Source organism: Cydia pomonella, chromosome 1 (genome assembly GCF_033807575.1).
Source record: "Cydia pomonella isolate Wapato2018A chromosome 1, ilCydPomo1, whole genome shotgun sequence".
In the NCBI taxonomy this organism is placed as follows: Eukaryota; Metazoa; Arthropoda; class Insecta; order Lepidoptera; family Tortricidae; genus Cydia; species Cydia pomonella.
Window position 1 is genome coordinate 6,210,689 of NC_084703.1, and position 21,060 is coordinate 6,231,748.

Below are 21,060 nucleotides of genomic sequence, written 5' to 3' on the forward strand. Positions count from 1 at the left end.
TCACGGCTGCTCCACTCCATAGTAATTGTATCAAAGTTTGTTGGCGTTACGCGGTGCGTTCACGTGTAACATGTCTCATCTCAACTGTCTTACTGATTCCTCGTTGGCTTCGCCTTTCAATTGTTTTGGGATACTCGAACACGAACCGAAAATCGACGTTATTGTATGTCCATGATGATGTTCCATTTGGGTGAACGTGCCAATCGTTTACGCTCCGTAGTGCAGTGTAGTCATCTCTCTCTTCCATATTATTGCGACAGAAAAAGTTGCGTTGCCGTCGCTACGGATCGTTAACGATTGTCACGTTGGCTAGGCACCCTGAACCGATTAGAAAGAGATTGGCGCACGACGATGTCTTGTGCGGGGATCATACGATATTATTTTAAAAAGTGGTCGGGAGTAGTTTGCCTAACCGAGTAGACCAATTGTATATTAAAAAATGATTAAAAGTAAATGAAAGATTTGTGATTTGAATTAATTATTTTTTTAAAGATTAATTGCAGATTGATTAGAGTGACCCACACTAGCGTCTCCCGAGCGTCTCGGCAACTCTGGCTGCTGCTCGACGCCACGTTGGCGCACTGTGCAGCGACGCCATTTTCATAGCGCTCACTACAGGCCGGCACTAAAATGACGTTAGTGTCGGGTTTCTCTTATGGCATACAAGAAATAACTATAATTAACACATTCACTGTTAAGAACACGTATGTGTGTTCATTTTGTACTGAAAAAAGGGCGCCCAGCACCGAAAGTGTTAAGCGTGTACAGTTAAAACAATAATTCGTGTAGTAATAAATACACGAACTAGAAGTCGTTACACTGCGTCGTATGTTTTGTGGTAAATAAATTAACAAACCTTGCAACTTTGCAGCTGAACAACGCCATCTAGTTCACGTATTGAAAAATAATACTCAACTGTAGTTTTTTTCTTTGGTTACAGTTATGAGAGTAAAATACACGAATTTGTTTTTATAATATACATAGTACCTAGACTTGTACACAGGTATTTAATATCGATAAGGATGAAGTGCCCACCGGGTATATTGACTCTTTGTCGGTGGTGATATTTACCTTTACTGTACTCGCATATGTTCATAGGTGTTCGTTTTAGTTGAAGTTTATATTTGTAAATTGCAAAGATATTATTATATTATTATAAATTATCTACTAAAGTCAGTAAAAGAAATGTGTTTTCAAAGTAGTCATCGTGCTATTCATTAGTGTAAAGTTTCTAGCAGCTTTAGATTTGGTTATCTTTTTAAATTATGTAAAAGTAGTAAAAGTAGAGAAATAAGTTGAAAACACTCGAAATCCATACAAAGCGTTCGTCATCATTAATGTATTTGGAAAGTTCGTTTTGTAAACGTTTTGGCACGTCTGTCCTCCGCTTATACATATAACGCCATCTGGTGAGCTAAGAGATACACGTTTGTATACACATTTTTAATCATTTTTGCACTTATCTTGCCTGATGTGCCGAAGTAAACTTTCCAAAATTGCGAAATTTTCCACATAGGAAAGTTTCAGAAACTTCTCTTTTTTTGTATGGGGATTGAAAGCTTCCGAAACATGAAAAGGAAATTTCTTATATTTCTGCGAAATTTTCACGAAATTTTCGCGAACTTTTCCAACTTTCCGCAACTTGCACATCTGTGCATGGTAGCTTATAAATTATAATACAAGGAAGATCTTTTCGAGTCCTTCTAAGCGTCTAATAAAAGAAGCCAGCCTTGGTAGAGTAACTGAGCCCAGACTAGGAAGCGGCAATGTACCAGTGCTAATGTTAAACTAATATGTGTAGTGTTGATGATGGAATTCCACCTGTCCAACTTCTTGGTCAAATGTGTATTATGGTCTCACATTTTGCTTAATGACATTGGACCAAGAAATTGGACAGGTGGAATTCCATACTTAGCTATCTGCATCGACTTGACTAGCAGCAGATTATGGGAGCGCCACTATAAATATAAAATTTATTAGTTTAACATTAGCACTGGTACATTGCCGCTTCCTAGTCTGGGCTCAGTCTCTCTACCAAGGCTAGCTTCGTTTATTAGACATTCCATTGTAATAACAAGTTAAGCTTTCATGAACTTTGTAGACGAGATTTTACCAAGAACCTATTTAACGAAGCGTAGCCAGTCGTGGGGAGGGGGGGCTGACAACTGCTACGGAATTCTACATTACAACATCCCCCCTATAAGCTACGCTTCTACTTCTAGGCATAGAAAAATGGTTAACTGAGTTTTTAGCCAATTCTTCTCATCAAATGTTATTTTTGCTTGATTCACAAACGAGGTGACAGTTATCAAGATATTTTTTTATTATATCTTATTCTTAATGTTTTTTCTTTTAGTCAACAACGTAGGTACTAAAGCCAATACACCAATGAACCAATCATTGAGTTTCAGCGGTTTACCTTTGTTTTTACGACAATTTTGTTTTACAGAATATATTTAACGTATTTTTTCAGAATATTTTTTCATTAAGTATACTTACATACTTTTATCAGGCCGAAAATTATAACAATGTCGTATACATACAAATAACGTGAACATGAAGGTACAGTCGCCATCAGATATATCGGAACTGCCGAGGTGCTCAAAAATATCTGAACACGCACTCTTACAATAGAGGCGTGTTCAGATATTTGTGCTTGGCCGCTCCGATATATTTGATGGCGACTGTTGTTTCAGTATCTGAACTAAATGACGATGAAATTTATAAATACTCCAAGAGGACGATTTACCAGTTTGTTTTGGCTCTGATACGACCTTGTCTTGACTCATGCCGTAATAACAACTTGTCGTGATAACGCTATTCAGCGCTTCGTTCGGGTTAGAATTAGGTCTTATAGCGCCGACCAGCGCCATCTAGCTGTTAAAGCAGTATTCAATAGTGCAGATCTTCAATACTTCTTTCTCCATGACCGCAACGACTGAGTTCCTGGCTAGTTCTTCTCAGCAAGGATTTTTCTTACCATACCAAATCTAAAAGGTTAAAAGCGTAGCGCATTCGTGGAGAGGGGGGGCTAACAACTGCCACGGAAATGATCACCATAATACAATATCCCCCCTTAACGGTACGCTCTATTTTAGAACTCTTAAAGTGCTCACTAGATGGACGGAAATGATCACCATAATACAACATCCCCCCTTAACGCTATACTCTATTTTAGAACTCTTAAAGTGCTCACTAGATGGCGTTACGCTTTAATAATGATGAGAAACCAGACTTTGTGTGGAGATTAATACTTTATTATTTACTTTTCTTTGCTTACTTGCTTTAACTAGATATTTTATAATCAATTATAGCCTAGGTCAGGGGTCGCCAAATGGCGGACCGCGGTCCGCATCCGGACCGCCGACCCATTTTGTGCGGACCGCGAGAACACAGCAACTTTTGCACTACAGACTACGTAATTTGAAATAAAAATGTATCCGATCTACTGTTGCATAATAATGTGAGATGGTTAAGCAAAGGCTGCGCTTTAGAAAGATTCTTCAGCATTTTAGAACACTTGAAGACATTTATTTTCAACAGTGATCAGATTTCAGCAAACGCCTACTTAAGTTTCCTAAACGAAAAAGAAAATGTAGCTGCCATTGCTTTCATGACGGATATTTTTAAACATATCAATGACCTGAACCTTAAACTTCAAGGCAAGGGAAAGCTTGTATGGGAGCTCATGTCAGATGTAAAAAGTTTTTCGCGAAAACTCGATCTCTTTATGAATGATCTTGGTAATGAATGCTTACACTTCCCCAATTTAAATAAAATAATCAGCAGGGACATCGAGATTGACGTCGGCCAATACAAAACGTTCATTACGGATCTTAAATCGGAATTTAAAAACAGGTTCGCAGACTTTAAAAAAATTGAGAATGTTGTAGAAATCCTTAGCAGCATTTACTCTCTGCATCCTGATGGTGAATGGAGCAACGAAGCTGCAATTGTTTTCGGGAGTGATAAAGCTACTCTGCAAATAGAAATGATAGATTTCCAAGAAAACACAGTTTTAAAACACAAACATACGGAAGTTTCCAGTGAAGACTTCTCGATAAAATTTGTGTGTGGCATTCAATATCCAGAACTACAAAAATTAGCTTTGAAACTTCTGACTTTGTTTGGGTCAACATATATTTGTGAAGCAGCATTTTCGAAGATAAACTTCATTAAGAATAAATTTCGATCACGACTTACTGACGAACATCTCCAGGATTTAATGTCAATAGCTTGCACCAATTTTACTCCAAACTTCAGACAGATAGTCCGCAACAAAAAATGTCATTTTTCTTATTGATATGTAAAAAAATACCTTTGTTATTTCTTTAATTACATTTGTTTAATAAATATTTTTTCTATAATATGTTGTGCGGACCGCGATGGTCATTTCATTACTTAAAACAGACCCCGAGCGAAACTAATTGGTGACCCCTGGCCTAGGTACTTTGTCCAAAGTCCAGTATTCAACCATACCTCGATTTAATGTGTTTCCTTTATATCTTGTCGAAAAATTGGTGGTTTCACAAGAGATTAAAAGAATGGCACGAAACTGATGTCGCAACTCGGAATCTAAGGTTACGCTCATCGATATATGAAGATATAATTATATAGTGTTCGTGTATTTCAAAATGTTTTGAATTTGTCTGTTCACAACTTACACAGTCTAATCACAACCTAGCGCTTAATCACGGGCTGGTTTTCATCTCTTTCGCACTAACTCACTACAACTTTGACTAGAAAGAGACAGGCCCGCGAGAAGCCTAGCAAATGTAATTGTAGCAACGAGGTGCTAAAATAGTACTATATATTTAGTAACATAATTGTTTATGCCGGCTGTACCTACACACTCGTCGAGACCTGAGACAGACCGAGAATAAGTGTATACATACTGCTCCCTTCTCATCTCGTCTCGCTCTTATCAGAGTGCTTCGAGTCTTTGCCGAGACTCAGCGAGATGCTCTCGACGAGTACTTACAGCCAGCATCAAATGTTTATTTATAATGAGACGTGTAGAGACAGCTAGCTAACAGTATACCCAGTGACATTGTTTTGTGCCGGATTTACCTAGACTTAGTATCTAATAGTACTGAAGACTAGGTTCACGCCTAAGTCAGGTTCTTTCTGAAAGAAGTTGCATAAATATTTATTTAATATTATAAATTGCCAGATTCCGTAAAAATCGCAGAATGTTACATTTGATAATACTCTTCAGGTTGCCTTTCGACTGAGACCGAGTTCGACTTGCGGGAATCGACCAATAATAGCATTGGTCTTTATATTCCACTGCGACGGGACTTAATTAAGTTTTAAATTTACCTCCAACGTTTCTAGGACGGCGTTCGTAAGGCGGCACCGGCAACTAGTTTCCTTTGACTACATGGCGGTCAGCGTCAGCGGCGACGTGCACGCTCCGTTCGTGCGTTTTGATAGATTCGGAAGAACTATCTACCTTCTCATATTCTTTACCTAGACCGTACAAAATATAATAGTGTGTCATGTCAAGCAACTTACTCGTAGCTAAGAGACGTGCCAAGTCAAACAAGTGGGGCTGTCAGTGGGACCGTCTCCAGGGAAGCTAACATCTTGACATCGTGAATTATTGTTTGAGTTTGTGTATGTTGGTTTAGTTGTCTGTTATACTTTGTATGGGAGGACAGGTTCGTTCTATTAATCCGATGTTATCATTATCACAAAAATATTGCAGGATTGTTGCGCCACCCTGTCGGGCGTGGGACACACTTCTTGCTTGAGCGAGCTGTGAGTGTGTTTAGATTATTCCATGATGTTTTAATCCGAATGAGTGATATTTCACTTGAAATTGAGTAGCTACTTCAATTTATATACCAAGATCGTAAATCGAGAACATGATGGGTTGAATCCGGCACAGAACACCATTTATAATTTATTATGTTATCCGCATAAGGTCGCGTGTGGTAGGTTAGTGAATCCGATGTTAATGTAATATAAATAGTTTATAAACCATGTCACAAAATGTTTTGTCAAACCTTTTGTCGTCAAGATCCTGCAGAGCGATATTTACCATATAAATCTGTACAGTACTTGGCGCTCAAAAGGTTGTCTTCCCCTGAACCCCTGATGTTCTTTGACCAAGACTGCATGATATTGTGAGTTTTATTTATACTTTTCAGTATTTGTCGAGTATTCTGAAAAATACGTAAATAAATGGTTTTCTGTAATTGTGCATCAAGATTAATACAAAAAAATCATATATGTAGTATATAACACCCAATGAGCGCTAATCGCAACACAGCTGTTATATGTATCTAAGTATGCTATCGGCTTCGGTGTAACGCTACTAGTTGATGACCATGGAGTACAGTTATGTAGGTAAAGAGTTACAATTGAGATAGAAATACAGTATAGATTTTGAAAAACATAAAGAAAGTATGTTTCTTTTGTACCAACAACTCTGCTGTGTTTTTACACGATTTACTTTATGCACATTCTCCTCCTGTTACCGAAGTGTCACTAGTAATTCAGTGGCCCTTGTGATGTTTATTAATTATTGTACAGTCAGCGTCAAATACTTTGTAGCAACCACCAAATAGTTCGGTACACCATATATTTAGTATGGTGTATCGAACTATTTGGCCACTTTGACTGCTACAAAGTATTTGACGCTGACTGTACTAGAATATTGATGTAAAATAAAGTAGGTAGTTGTCGATGTAATAAAGGTCCAGTTATTAAAGGCTCAATTGGATCGAAGTTCATTAGCAGATTTCTTTTCACGTCCTCTAACTACTTGAGTAGTCTTAGTCATAGTCTTGAGAAAACAGTTCGAATATATAGTACAGTTATAGGACCAGCCTTATAAACATAACACCAATACATACCACCAAACCCTCATAGAGACCAAAGTCTCTTATAGTCCTTGAGTCTTCCAGAGATTTCTAAATATTTATTAACATAAATTGTAATTAAAAAAAAGCTACAAAATTGTTAACGGAGTCTTCATTCGGAAGCATCTATGAGTCAAGTTCGTCTAATATAGACTCAAAAAACTCGTTGCTACCAACACTAGTTATCACGCGAGTTGCGGCAAAATGTGCTAGACGTGTGTAGATAAAGTGGTTGTTTAAGAAATCGTTAATGAAGTTCGAAATTATTGATGACACGCTATTCGCGTCAATAGGTATAATGAATAAATCATGTTGAGTGATTCTCACTAGAGAGTGCTCCCGGTACTGTTTTTCAATACAAATACAGCACCGGGTCTCCCCATACAGACCCCATAATAATTCCCAATTCTCGTCATACAAACTTAGTACCGGGAGCATTTGCTAATTCTCACCACAGCAGATCGTGAACGTCTGGCTTAGTTTAAAAGTAGTTATTATTACCATGTCTCTGGATGTACTTCGGCCAGCCGAGATAGTAAAGTGTAGTGCCTCCCAGAGTAAGCATATGTAGTACCCGGATACATAGATGGTTTGCCTTACAGTTATACCCTAGTTGACAGTTTGTAACCGAACACTCGCGTCCGATAGCAGTGTGTAAAGTTGTATTATTTTGTAATGTCAATAAATAATCATAAATTGACACACTATGTCGTTAGTTTTTCATTTGTCTCCAGCCTGTACAGTCAAGGTATTAAATATCGACACGGACAAAATGCCAAAAATATGTATACACTACTTTAATGTATAGTCAATAAGGTCGTGTGTACATATTTTTGGCACTTTGTCCGTGTCGATATTTAATACCTTGACTGTACACGCAACGGTCACCTTACGCACGATAGTGTAATAACACTAAGTTTTGTTCGATAACTAATAAGTTACCGAGCTCATAGCGTAAATAAAAACCGGTCAAGAGCATGTCGGGCCACGCTCAGTGTAGGGTTCCGTAGTTACTCTTCCGTAGTCGTTCTCACAGCGCCAAGGACACCTATAGGTGTTATGGCGGACGTTGTCAAGTAAATTTTACACTTTCGAGTAAGGTTTATATTAGCTCCCTTGCGCCCGGGACCTTGGCGTTTGAGTGATGTTTGTGTTTATGATGTAAAGCGTTCAAAGGGTTTAAAAAAGTATTTAGAAAATACCTATTCTGTATTTATTATTTTAAAACTATTTTATAATTTGCGTTTGAAATAGTATATCAAGGAAGTACTTGTATTTTGTATTTAAATACTTTTTATAAACTATGTTCCCATCTCTGGTATCAGTGTATGTAGAAACAGTGTATGTTGTTTACTGTACCGTATATTTTACTTTCACATGTTCGAGTCTATTTCCGAAAGTTGTGACTCGATGTTGATCAAAATAATGTCAATCCATTCATCTTCCGCAAACCTCGGTCCTCATTGCTGCATACACTGACTTACCGCCCTATTTAAGACGCCAAATATAGTATCTAGATCTAATATTTGACGTATCTTAAAGTTTGAATCGAACCGTTAAAAAAAAGGAAGATCTGTATGATAAAAAAAATTCGCAGGCAGGTTAGGGCGGTTTCAGACTAGCGTTTTATACGAGCATACGCGTACGAGCGTGTAAGCTCGTATAGACCAAATGTAGGGAAAAGTAGTGAGCATGTAAGCTCGTAACGCCAAAACGAACGTATACGCGCAGAAAAATACGCTAGTCTGAAACCATCCTTATAGATTTTCAAATTTAAATTACTCGCCCTGGTGGTGTTCTTCGTACCTCCCGTAGCCTTAAGCTTTCCATTCCCCCTCATCGCACCGGTTTCCTGACCAACTCCTATACTGTTCAGGCGATACGCCTGTGGAACAACCTTCCACTCAATATCAGAAAAGCTCAAAGTAAATTCACTTTCAAGCGCATGTTACGCAAGCATCTATCTGACAGAAGTAAGTAATGTTTCACAGTAGGTACATAAATAATGTATATATATAGATATTTATGTAAGTATATCATACAAAGTATATGTTTAAGTTTATGATTTCATTATATTATATTAATTAGTATTTAATTTGTAAATAGTAGGTAGTGAAATCTTATTCTCAATTACAAAGCCTGCACCTAACAAGTCTTTTTCTGACCCAGTGGTTGACTGGTAGAGAATGCCTTAAGGCATTAAGTCCACCATTTGTACTTAATATTTTATGTGCAATAAAGTATAAATTAATAAATTAAATAATTTTCAAACGTTACACTTTTATATACAGCGTGTATTTTTGATATTAACACATAATCAAAGGACAGGTATCTTAGGCTGTAATGAACACACTTTCATAGGTTTTATAAAAAATGGACGACTTTTATTTTTTCATACAAAATAATTCAGCAAGCAATGTATCACTACTTTGTTTTAACTCAAAACGTCTCATTAATGACGCGGCGCGGCGGCGTCACAACTTTCAAAAGTGATCATGATGTACGACATACATTGCCGCTCGAAAAAAATTCATAAATTAATTCTGCTCTGGTAGTGAAGACTAAACTAAAAAAAATCTATCAGAACTGTTTTATAGCACTAAAATCTACGTCTAAACTAGACTAGACTAGACTAGAAGTTTGAGGTTATATCAACTGTATTGTAGCAGTGTTATGTGATAGGGGATGTAAAATAAAACACAAATTCTATTGATAAAGTTTACTGCAGGTTGAAAAGGCATGGGGACATCAAAGCAACCGTACAAATTCGCCGAGGCGAACCAACGTACTACGAACCTTTAGTTATACTCGTATTATAAACGACTCCGGATACCGTACGTGTGCGAGAGCTTTCTTGAACTCTTTCTGAACAGTATCTACTCTAATCTATTGTTTCTCAAGCAAATTACCACGTTTGTACACATACGTATGAACAAATTATCCAAACATGTGTCTAGGGTGCGTAGCCAATATGCCAATCGAAGACGCAAATGTCACTGTCGCACTAATATTAAAGAGTTATAGAGAGACACAAAGCGTTTCATTTTCGTAGCGCAAGCGATTGTCACTTTGACTAGGCACCCAGTTCTTGCGAATGCGCCTCGGACGTACAACGCATGTTGCGTGCCAAATGAGCGCAATTCATGCAAGGCTCGCATGAAACGGCCAATCATGCGTGCACATTCGTGGTGCATTTGCTAGATCTGGACGCACTTATAGAGGACAACGTGGAAATGCGCACAAGGATGTTAATGCCCCATTAACATTATTCTAGTCGCTGGACCTTCTCAATTGCGGAGTCGAATTTCGACAACAAAACGTAGGAGCCGAATACATATTTTAAATCATATCAATATCACATTTTAAACATCAGTATGCGCCTCCAGGTCCACGTGCGCGATAGGTGCCGGGTTGATTTTATTTAAAAAATTTACTTCGGTTTTGCGGCGAACGGATTAATGTAAACGTGTCATAACTGTAACTATGTTTATGGTATCTCGTTTAATGTAGCTTATTCTATAATTTACTTAGTTGAAACTATAGGTACATTAAAAAATATAACAAATTATGATCCAAACAATCTGGAAATATGAACAAATTCTCGCAATATAAAATTTGTATCTTTTCATAATAATCCACGATAGCATTTATTTTTACTCTAAAATTAAATACGTCAATCTGCACTCCCACCTATTTAGCTTGACGTCTAGAATTTACGAAACATGCATAAAAAAACTCGAGTAAAAAGTTTTTTCTGATACAATAATGTCTGATTGAATTTGGATACTTTAATGACCCAAAAGTACAGATAAACCAACTTCCCTATCTACTCGTAATGTAAACTTCATGTTAGATTAGATAGGGGCGTAGGTGCCTTAAAAAGGAGCACGCATATTATAAAAATGGCTTATCTTTATAACTTACTGACTAAAACGGACACACTTCATTCACACACAATCAACTACATAGATGGGAATATTAAAAAAATGTTATCGGCACTCATACCGCTTCAGGCCACAAACAAGACATCATCAAACTATTTAGGTCTCACGGTATTTGGTAGGCCAAACTTTTGTTTAGATTACAGTGAAATAAAGCGGGGATTATGATGTTTAATGCATTGTCAGTGCCTCGATGGCAAATAGGTAAGTGTAGCCTCAGTGGCGAGCGTCTAGCGGCCGATCGGGGGACCGTCCAACGTGGCGTCGACCTTCCAATAGGAAGGTCAGTATGCACTGAGGCTGCTCGCATATGTTTGCATTTATTCAACCCATTAAACGCCACGCCTATTGTGCGCGGCGTGTCATCGTGAACCATGTCTGAATACGCGAAGAATGATAATGGGCTGAGGCCGCCCGCGTCAGTTGACGTCTTCGGCGGTCAAAGTTAACATGTACGCCGCGCCGCACGCCCCGCTCGAGCGTCCACTTATTTTGCACACAAATATTCATACATTTTCAGAACAATGCATTGAATGCTCGTGTCAGATCTTATCTACGTTTTATCAACATTTTAACCTTTTGAAAGCCAAGAACAACTAAATTTGTCGTTACTAATCCCCACAGCGTCAACGACAACTATTGTAAACACCCCTATAATGGAACAGGCACCAGTAATGGATTACTATAGACAAATCCTGTTAAACAAGTATTTACCATCAGTTTTTAATCGCTGGCAACATTTAACTATAAACAAGAGCCAAAAAGCTGTTTAAATAAGTTTAATTTTTCATCGATATTTGTTATTTTGAAAATGAATGGCGCCATACATTCCATGACTGGGGGAAAAAGCACAGTTTTAATTGGTTAATAATATTGAAACCTATTGCAGTAGCTTTCATTAAATACATAGAAAACATAAAGGACGAATTGGACATTCAACTTTTAAAGCGTAAAGCGGTAGAAATTTTACAAGTGTCGGTGAAATATCAAAAACACTCCAAATTTTCTCTTAAATGTTCCATGATAGGTGCCGTTAACATATAGGTGTTATATGGCGGACGCTGTCAAAGTAACCTTCACACTTTCGAGTAAAGCTTACATTAGCTCGCTTACGCCCGGGGCCTTGGCGTTTGAGTAATGTTTGTGTTTATGACATAAATCGTTCGAAGGGTTAAAGTACTGGGTGAAATGTCGAAAAAAAGGCGACGGTGAATGCGTCAGTCCCCGCAGTTACGATTTAACTAAATATTAATATAGTAAGTATAAAATTGTCCAGAAAGAGTTCAAGAAAAAGTTTATAGTAAATCTGTCACTTGTGCATTGTGTCCACAAGTAGGTAATTCAAACATAATTTAAATATAGGTAACTGGAAAAAAAGGTGACAGCATGAAGAACGTCGACTGCAATACTAATGCTGAAATAAATCGTCGTTGCTTATGCGCGTACTGGGACGTACAGCGACCATATTTCACCTTGTGTTGTTCTAGATAAGACTCTATTTAGCATGACGCCTAAACAGCCTGTAGCCTGAGGGCTCGCGGTCTTTACATGAATACTAGCGTCAAACGCTGCCGAAACCTCAAAGCTTTGAGGATTGGACCAAAGAGGCAAATCCCTGATATTTTGAAGCGACTTGTAAGAAAAAATTGCAGGTGGTGTAAGTTTATTTTGTCCGGGAAAAGTGGGACTGTTCCTCATTCTTTACACGCCTGCGGTGCCATCATGGTTCCATTTTTATCACTTGTCACTTTCGCACTTATATACTTGTTAGAACGGGACAGGCATGGTGACAAATGATAAAGAGCCGACCATCTTAGCCCTACTGGCCTATTTTTTATGATAGCTACAGTATCTTATCACAATAAATTGTTCTGTGTTGTTACCAATATTGTATTGTTTCATAATACTAAAGCATCGACCATTTATCCCACACCAAGTTAAGATCAAAAGAGAAGAGACAGAAAACCATCGTCACTTGGACAATATTGTTGTTACCTTTTTTTCGTGTACCTAAGTAATTCACTTAGTATGTTCGTTTATAATTATACCAAAGACCGCATAAAAAAGTTTAAAGGATGAGTAAGGAAACGTGAAATGAAAGAACCAGGTTTTAAAACCTCAACTTGATTTTTTTATTATTTTAACTCATTCACTGCTAGCTACGGTCGTAGCTCTACGCCGTAGCAGATAACATGTGTTTTCCAGTACGTAGCAAAAATGCTTCGTAGAGGCGGAAAAACAATGTGTCGTGATTTAGCCACGAATGATATACGAATAGTTTTTATATTTACGAGTAAATACTCTTCCTGAATAAAGTCGCGTTTAAAATATGTTAAGAAATAATCAAGTGCTTCGTTAAAACTCTGGTCCTTTCTGGGCTTTTTTTAAATTGGTTTTTGCTAAAAAAAATATTTTTGGTACAAGCTTTTATCACTGACTGTACTTCTCTTTCCACAGTCTAATACTCATCGAGACAATTTTAACAACCATAAATACAATTAGCGTTTCCCGCGGCCACCTTCTGTTTCCATCATGAGATCAGCTTGATGTCATTATAATATTGCATTCTCATCCGATTTCTGCTCAATAGGAAATCGGGAAGTGGGTGTAATTCAGCTTCCAAGATTTGACCCTCACTAACTAACAAACATACATAGTACATAATAAAAGCTTGTAAAATATCCATGTGATAAGGTTGTCATCGCGAGAGAAATATTTTTTTGCCAAACGTCAAAGAAATGTTAATTATTATCCGAACTATCTAAATGATATCGAACGAAATTTAAAGTGCTAATCTTTTCCATCGTACGGTATACGGCGCCCGTCACTAACTATTCAAAGTGATACAATATTCCTTAAGTGTATAAACATATGAGTACTAATCGACTATTATTTTACTCTAAAACTCTCCTGTTGTAGGATAATGCCAAATATTCATTTTGATTAGCCAAATTACATACTTTACTGAAATGATTTAAAATTAACAATTGCCAGTGTCTTATTGGAGTACTTACCTATAACCGAATTTCTTGCCGATGCCATATCGGCGGTATCCAACAATTTAGGAGGGATTTAAATCTTCTCGGGTCAGAGGTGTAGGGTTAGAGCCGGCGTAGCTTTATTTGACGTTCATAAGCGGATTGTAAAAACTCTAAAATAAACTAAGTATCTTTATAATATAATAACGGCATTTTGTGTAGATTCTAATGAGAAACATTTTTATTTTGCGCTTTATCTTTGCGAAATAAGGTCTAAATAAAAAATGTGTACATATCCTTAAAGTAGATTGTACAAAGTATACCTACGTTACATCGTCAGTGTGTTCCCTTGTTCCAACCCATCCCCATGCCAACACCACAAAGGTATCGTCGTATACCGTGCATAGTATTAAATCTTTCTGGTAAACTCAAACAATTAAAATATTTTAAAACTTATATAGTTTGGTACATAATTCGTTCCAAGGTAGTTTTATTTGCTTAAATTAAATTAGAAAGAAAAAACGATTTGTAACATATTAACGAGTGCATGAGTATCGAAGCATTACGGTAGGTACTTGCCAAATGTCAGTATTGAGATTTATTTCCAAATGTAGTACTCGTGAACACGAGAGATAGCTAAATAAGTAGCATCAACCTCCGATTTAAATGTGTGGTATACGTAAATAACTAATTGACATTGACTTTTCCGACAGGTCACGACAAATTTAAGTTTACAAATACGAGTTCATGCTTATGGGGGTGGACAGTTTTGTACGAGTACGATAGGCAATAATTTTAATTATGACTAACCGACACGTGACATGATGATTTTAACCGACGGAAGTCTAATAAGACTACGGTTTCTACATAATGTGATGTCGAAATATTTTTTTGTGATAATTTTATTAGGTACCGAAGTAGTGTAATGTTTAATGATGAGACAAAATCATAGTAAAAGTATTACAAGATTTTACGAAAATATTCATGAAAGAGAAAATCTGAATGTGTGGCACTTTTTTGCGCCTTTTCTTGCGATTTCGATGATTAATACGTAGTGACACGTAATGACGTAGCTGTAACTTTTTTTACGAATAGCAATCCCGAAACTAAAATTGTGTAATAGTCGTGACATTCGATATCTCAGTCGGATACCTACGAAGTATACGAATTGTATTTTTGGTCACATAAGGTTTTGTGTGGACACCGTAATTTGCCAACTGTTATAATTATAGTTTGGTGGAAGCTTTTCTAGTATTTCGTTGCAGCAGGAATCCTTTCTCGAGTGATAGAGTACTCACAAGATGAATATTTGGCACGACCCACCGACGTGACGGCGCCTCGCTACAGCGCCCTATCGGATCTCAGTTTCTTCTAAAGAAAGCGACACCTTACATATTAATATAATGTAGTATTGTATGTTATATATCACAAACAATAGCTAGTTTTGTAGTAATAGTACAACAGTCAACGTTTCTGTGCATCATTGATACAGTGTAGAGTAACTACAGAGTGCTACAGACCTCTCGGCAAAATAAATTATTGATTGGTAAAAAGCAAACGACGTCGCCCATGCGATACCGAAACAGGTACAGTCAACGTCAAATACTTTGCAGCAGTCAAAGTGGCCAAATAGTTCGGTACACCATACTAAATATATGGTGTACCGAATTAATTGGCTACTTTGTATGCTACAAAGTATTTGACGCTGACTGTACGAGGGGCGCTTACGTCAGTCCGCTTCCGACCACCGCGAAGAAGATACAAGTTATTCATTACCATCGAACACTGATATACAATAAAAGGTAATCTAGACACGAACAATGAATATATTGTTATTTAAAACACATAATAGTTAATACGTACTAAGTCATCGCTGAGTCCGTGGCATTGTTCTACCGGGAGTAATTTTAACATTTAATCTGACGTCTGTCTTTGACTTTTGACTGTCAAGATTATATTGTAATTTACTCTACTTACTTTATCATTAAACTTTTGTTATACTTAACGAAACAAGCATCATAACACATTGGCGGTTAAAAGGTAAAGTCCAGTCAGCAGCCACAGCACATGCACCGCACCATTTAAATAACATTTACAACTGTTCGAAAAAACGTCACTTCAATGCTATTTAGTACGTAAGTTTCACAACCGAAGACAAGTTGAGAGCCAACTCAATACCTAATAAGTTGATAAATGCTTCGTATTAGGGTGCTTAGCCAAGATGCGAATCGTTCGCTCCGTAGCAAATGATACGGTCATATCTCTCTACCACTCTTTCATATTAGTGCGACAAAGACGGTTGCGTAAACGATTGGCGTCTTAGCTACGCACCCAGGTATAGTCAAATTTTAAAATGCATTACGAGTACAAACCGTATATAAATATATATATACTTATAAATCAGTAGGCCCTAATCTTTAACTCTTTCTTGATCTCTAAAATCATCTTGACTGTATTAAGTATTGAGTTGCCTAATTTCGTTTATCAGTACAATTACTGACTATCTGAAAAATTACTATTTATCGTCCAATAAAATTGACGCCGTAATTTTATAATATGCAGCATGACACACGGACGCTTACCATAATGCTTCTAGGATTCACTATTGCACAACACTAATGAATCCTAGAACTATCGGCTTCGTGAACTGTTAAAAAAACGACACGTGTTTTGGAATAATACGTTTTATACTTCATTCATGTGATATAATGCCTAATTAACCGTTTCTAAAACAGGGCCCATTACGGTTAACCTCCGATCGCTACTCGTATATAAAAGACGTGCCGTGCCGCCGCCGCCATGAAATATTACTTAACTTAATAAAGTAAGTTATGTCGGCCCGATTCGAAATTTAAGGTGCGTCAAATATTAGATACGACATGGATGACGTTTCTGTTTGAAGGAACTGTTAAAAGTGACATTGACATATCCAATCCATATCGTATCTAGATAATGACATGATATCATATGTATCTAGATAATGGATGATGTTCCTTCAAACAGAAACGTCATTCATATCGTATTTGACGTATCTTAAATTTCGAATCGGGCCGACAGTTATACTATCTGTGGAATTGTGTTGACGGGTGTTTATTGTCTAAATTCAATAAGTAAATGTATGTGGCGTGGCTTCTCGCGAACGGCACTAGTCTATATTAAAACTAGAAATACAAACAACACAGCTCATAATTTCCACGGATCTAGGCGGTGAAACCTTTGCTATACAAACATAATAATGTCATACAGAATAAATGGCACCAATCGTAACTTCTAGCAAACACGGTCGTGTGCGTGTGGTGATTATTACATTTACGTTACTGGGATCATATTACCTACTAGAAACAGAAACAGTTTGGTTTGTGAACTGCCTTTATTAAATTGTCTTTTGAGTAACATTGAGCATATTAGTGATTTTATTTATTAGTATCACTGTTTGCAGTTTTATCGCCTTAGTGAAAGATATATATATATATATAACTATATGATACGATAATAATATGGGTAATTGAACTTTATCGTCTTATGAATTTCTGGCGGGTCACAAACCCAAATGTTTTGACGTAACTGGGGACGCCTGGTGCAGCTAACAATCATAACGGTTACAACGCTTTTTTTGTATTTTCTCGGTTTTTAATTCAACAAATAATGTGAAAACTTAACTTATATAAGACATTTTATGCATTAAGAGAGGCGGCTCGTAATTACAAGGACATTTAACTGGGGCAACATAGATAATCTAAAGGGTACATTGTATTACCCAAATTAAACGATTGATATTGCCATTTGGCATCTCATGGCCTACAAGAATTCCAAGAGCAAGAGTAGTATCGATAACTTGCGTGAAATCGATTATCAGCCAACTCGGTATCATCGAGTCGTTACAATTTTTGTATGGAAAATAGGCTAAAGAGTCTGAGTTTGCGAATCCATCTCTCCAATGAAAAATATATCGGTCCCAGAAAAGAGAAGGTAGTAACACCCTGTATGTTGTTCCTAAACCTACGCTCAATCGCTGGACTCACATTCAGCCAACCTCGTGTCTCTATTCGACGTGCACATGGTGCGAAATACGATAGCAAACTACGCCAACACAAGCTTGTCGAATATAGATGTAGGTTGACTGAACAAGTCTAGAGATTTAATCTTGCGATCGCGAGCTGGCCAACAAATATATAAATCTCTATAAACATTACTTTAGTTAATTAAAATATTAGTGACTATAGTGATTATAAGGTTACAATCTATTCAAATAGATTACGGGGTCATCTGACGTTAAATAAAAAGGCTACCTATAGAAGTAAAAGTTAATCAAACTTCTTAATACTTTGATAAAAAACTTTTGCCGATTGTGATCGAGGACGCGGGAGTCGAAACTGTTAGTAAAAATAATTTTGTGTACAAACCCAAGCACTAAGGTTTGGGCAAACTTCAAGCGTAGCTACATGTTGCACGGGATATTTTTAACTACATACTTTACCATTCGCAATATTCATCAGCTTGGCTTAAAGGGATATCATTATTTTTTGCAAAATGGGGAAATGTTGTATTGAATATAACATTTTGCAATTTCTGGGTTTAACATAGTTAAATGTCATCAAATGACTGGAATTGTATTTGTACTTCATTTATCGACAAGTGCATTTATGACTCAAGCAAGCAAATAAAGTAAATCACAAGCATGTGTTATTATGTATTAGAAGCATAAGTTAGTATTAAATAAATAAAAAATATTTGCCTATCTACATTTAAAAGGATACTGATTTGTTCATCATTTAATATGTAAAAGTCAGAATTTGCTCTAGTTGGAAATGTAAAGTCTCAGAAGACATATTTTCTATAATTTTTCATAAACTTTGAAACGTTTAGTTAAATAATCTATACAAGTATTTCAAGCCCTTTGGAACAAAAAAATTATTTGTAAATGATAAATTTATTTTGATATATATCTGGATTTTTAGTAAAGTAATTTCTCATGTATTATAAAATCTTCATTAGGTTACTCGTACATAATTATCTACATTGGAAACAGTTACAATAAACATCGCTATAGGCGTGGCGATATGCAGGACCATCGTTCAATACGAAGACCAAAAACCCTCCAACAATTTTTATGCGATAACGTTTTTGTCGTCCGACAAAGAGGCAGGTAAAATTGTGATATCTTTTTATTCTTCTATATATTCAGTTATTGGTTAGGTATATATATATATATTTAAATAACTGAATATTCAACTCGCAGAGTATGGCTAGATGTTAAAAGAAGTCTTCGTATAAATGTAATGCTGTGAGCACTGAATTTTTCTGGACCACATACTGCTCGTATTATATTATTTGCCCCACTCTAGCGAGCTGGCAGCGATGTTTGGTTACCAGATTCGAGTACATAAAGAGTAACAGCATCTCTCACGTTCAACACAGATAAGAATGTATATGCATGTGATAAATATAAGATAATAACCATCCGACTATTTCGTTGTAACAAGACGTCATATGGACGCAAGATATAATATGATTACAGTTTTTAAAGTATACCACTTCCTATACAGTCTTGAGGCACCTAAGAATGCGCGTTTAAAAGAAACTTATATTGTAAGTATTTAACAATGGTGATCCATTTATAATAAAAAGGATCGTTGGCCAGTTCGCGATGTTCTCATACCCCTAGTCAGCAGGTACTAGATCGTGCTATTACACCTAGCAGTAACCAGTATATAATAAGTACGTATTTACAGCTCCACTGACCGGGTCGACATTCAACGGATCCATCCAGCCGAGCACCGGCCTATCCGAACCGTTAGACACTCGCTCGCAAAACTCGGTCTACTATTAATAATAAAATATTCAAATATACTATAAATATAGTTGTTCAGATAATGATGGTTATTTGTTATTGCTTCTTGAACTCTTATAATTTATATTTTGTAAAAAAAATGTGATACTCACCGCTATCGCTATATTTTCTGTACGTTATAGTACTCTTTCTCTATGCGGCCAGAGCAAGTATCAATTAAAAATGATGAAATTTTAAAGTAACATCTACTTCGTATACCGAGTTACTGAGCGAGTTAGTGTTTTATTCTAACCGGTGTGATAGCCACGATGTTACTGAATCGAGAGAGTGAAAAACGGTTCTTCCGTAGAGAAAGAAATAGATACAGTCGCAAGTTTAAGCGTTGGATTCCTTCAAGTCAGTGAGCCTAGCAAGTTGGGCTGGCTCGAGCTCGTCAGGTATAGAAGCGCGGCCGGCGCGCGGCGCCGCGGGCGGAGACTGTGGCGCGGTTGGGGGCCCGGAGGCGCCGGTGGACTCGCCTTCCGAGGCCGTCGAGCTGTTGGCGGGCGGGGCCTCGGCCTGGTCGGGTACGCAGACGGCGGTCTGCTCGGAGATGGATGACTCGTCCTCCTCGGGCTCAGGCTCGGGTTCCGGCGGAGGGAAGGGCTGCTCGGGTTCCTCCACCATGGGCGTGGCGGCGGTGATCACGATCTGCGCCACGCCGAGCCCCCCGTCGTCCGGGAGCTCAACTTTGGGCGGCACAGGCTTCGACGGCGGCGGCGCCGGCTCCTCCTCGTCCTAAACATGATATGCTCTTAGAATGTCGCTTGGAAAGTGTATTGATCTAAATACGTGCAGTGATAGTGCAGTGAGTGACCATATCTAGATTACCTAAAGCGCTCTGAAGCAACCGAATTATTGAACTATTATAACCAACCATGTTGAGCTGTGTTGCTTAATAATGAGACGCTTCTATTTCAGTTTGGCTGTACCCCATTTTCGCAACTTGACACCTGGTTTTAACATTTTATCGTAACATAAGTGCATATTATATTGTAAGAGTCAGAATGGCGGGTGTACCTAAATAAAATTAAATGAAAACCATACCATATTTTTGTACCTAATTTGTACTATTTAGTACCTCCTTTAAAAAAAAATGTACCTCACGGTACTTAAAGTTATCACCAAAAAACAGTACACCCGCTATCCTGACAGTCAGAATGGCGGGTGTACTTTATAACGCTATATTCCTGTGGTTATTGATAAATTCTATAAAAGCCAAATTTTAGTACCTTTTTTATACCTTCATATTCAATTATAATATGAGCCATTTTATTTGTGGTTTACAAGTTTTACTCATTTATATTTTTCTTACTATTGCACTTTTGCAGGCGTTATAATTTTTCAAGTTATCGAACTCATTTTGAAGTAAAAAAGATAAGGTACAATTATTTTTATTACTCCAGGAATAAGTACCTTTAATGTTTAGTCAGTTAAGTTCC

At 37.2% G+C, this 21,060-nt stretch overlaps 1 protein-coding gene across 6 annotated transcripts in view; it reads right to left on the bottom strand.

Annotated features, from left to right (window-relative positions):
* Nucleotides 1-19,629: 19,629 nt before the first annotated feature.
* The window catches only part of LOC133522438 (protein nervous wreck), an 81,998-nt gene continuing 80,567 nt past the window's right edge, over nt 19,630-21,060 (bottom strand). For 4 of the 6 annotated variants that reach the window (XM_061857892.1, XM_061857828.1, XM_061858031.1 and 1 more), the window contains exon 19: nt 19,630-20,356. In XM_061857892.1, coding sequence (XP_061713876.1) covers nt 19,955-20,356 — 402 coding nt within the window. In that variant the 3' untranslated portion in view covers nt 19,630-19,954. The remainder of the gene's footprint in view (nt 20,357-21,060) is intronic. The other 2 variants (XM_061858109.1, XM_061858185.1) reach the window with 1 other exon arrangement.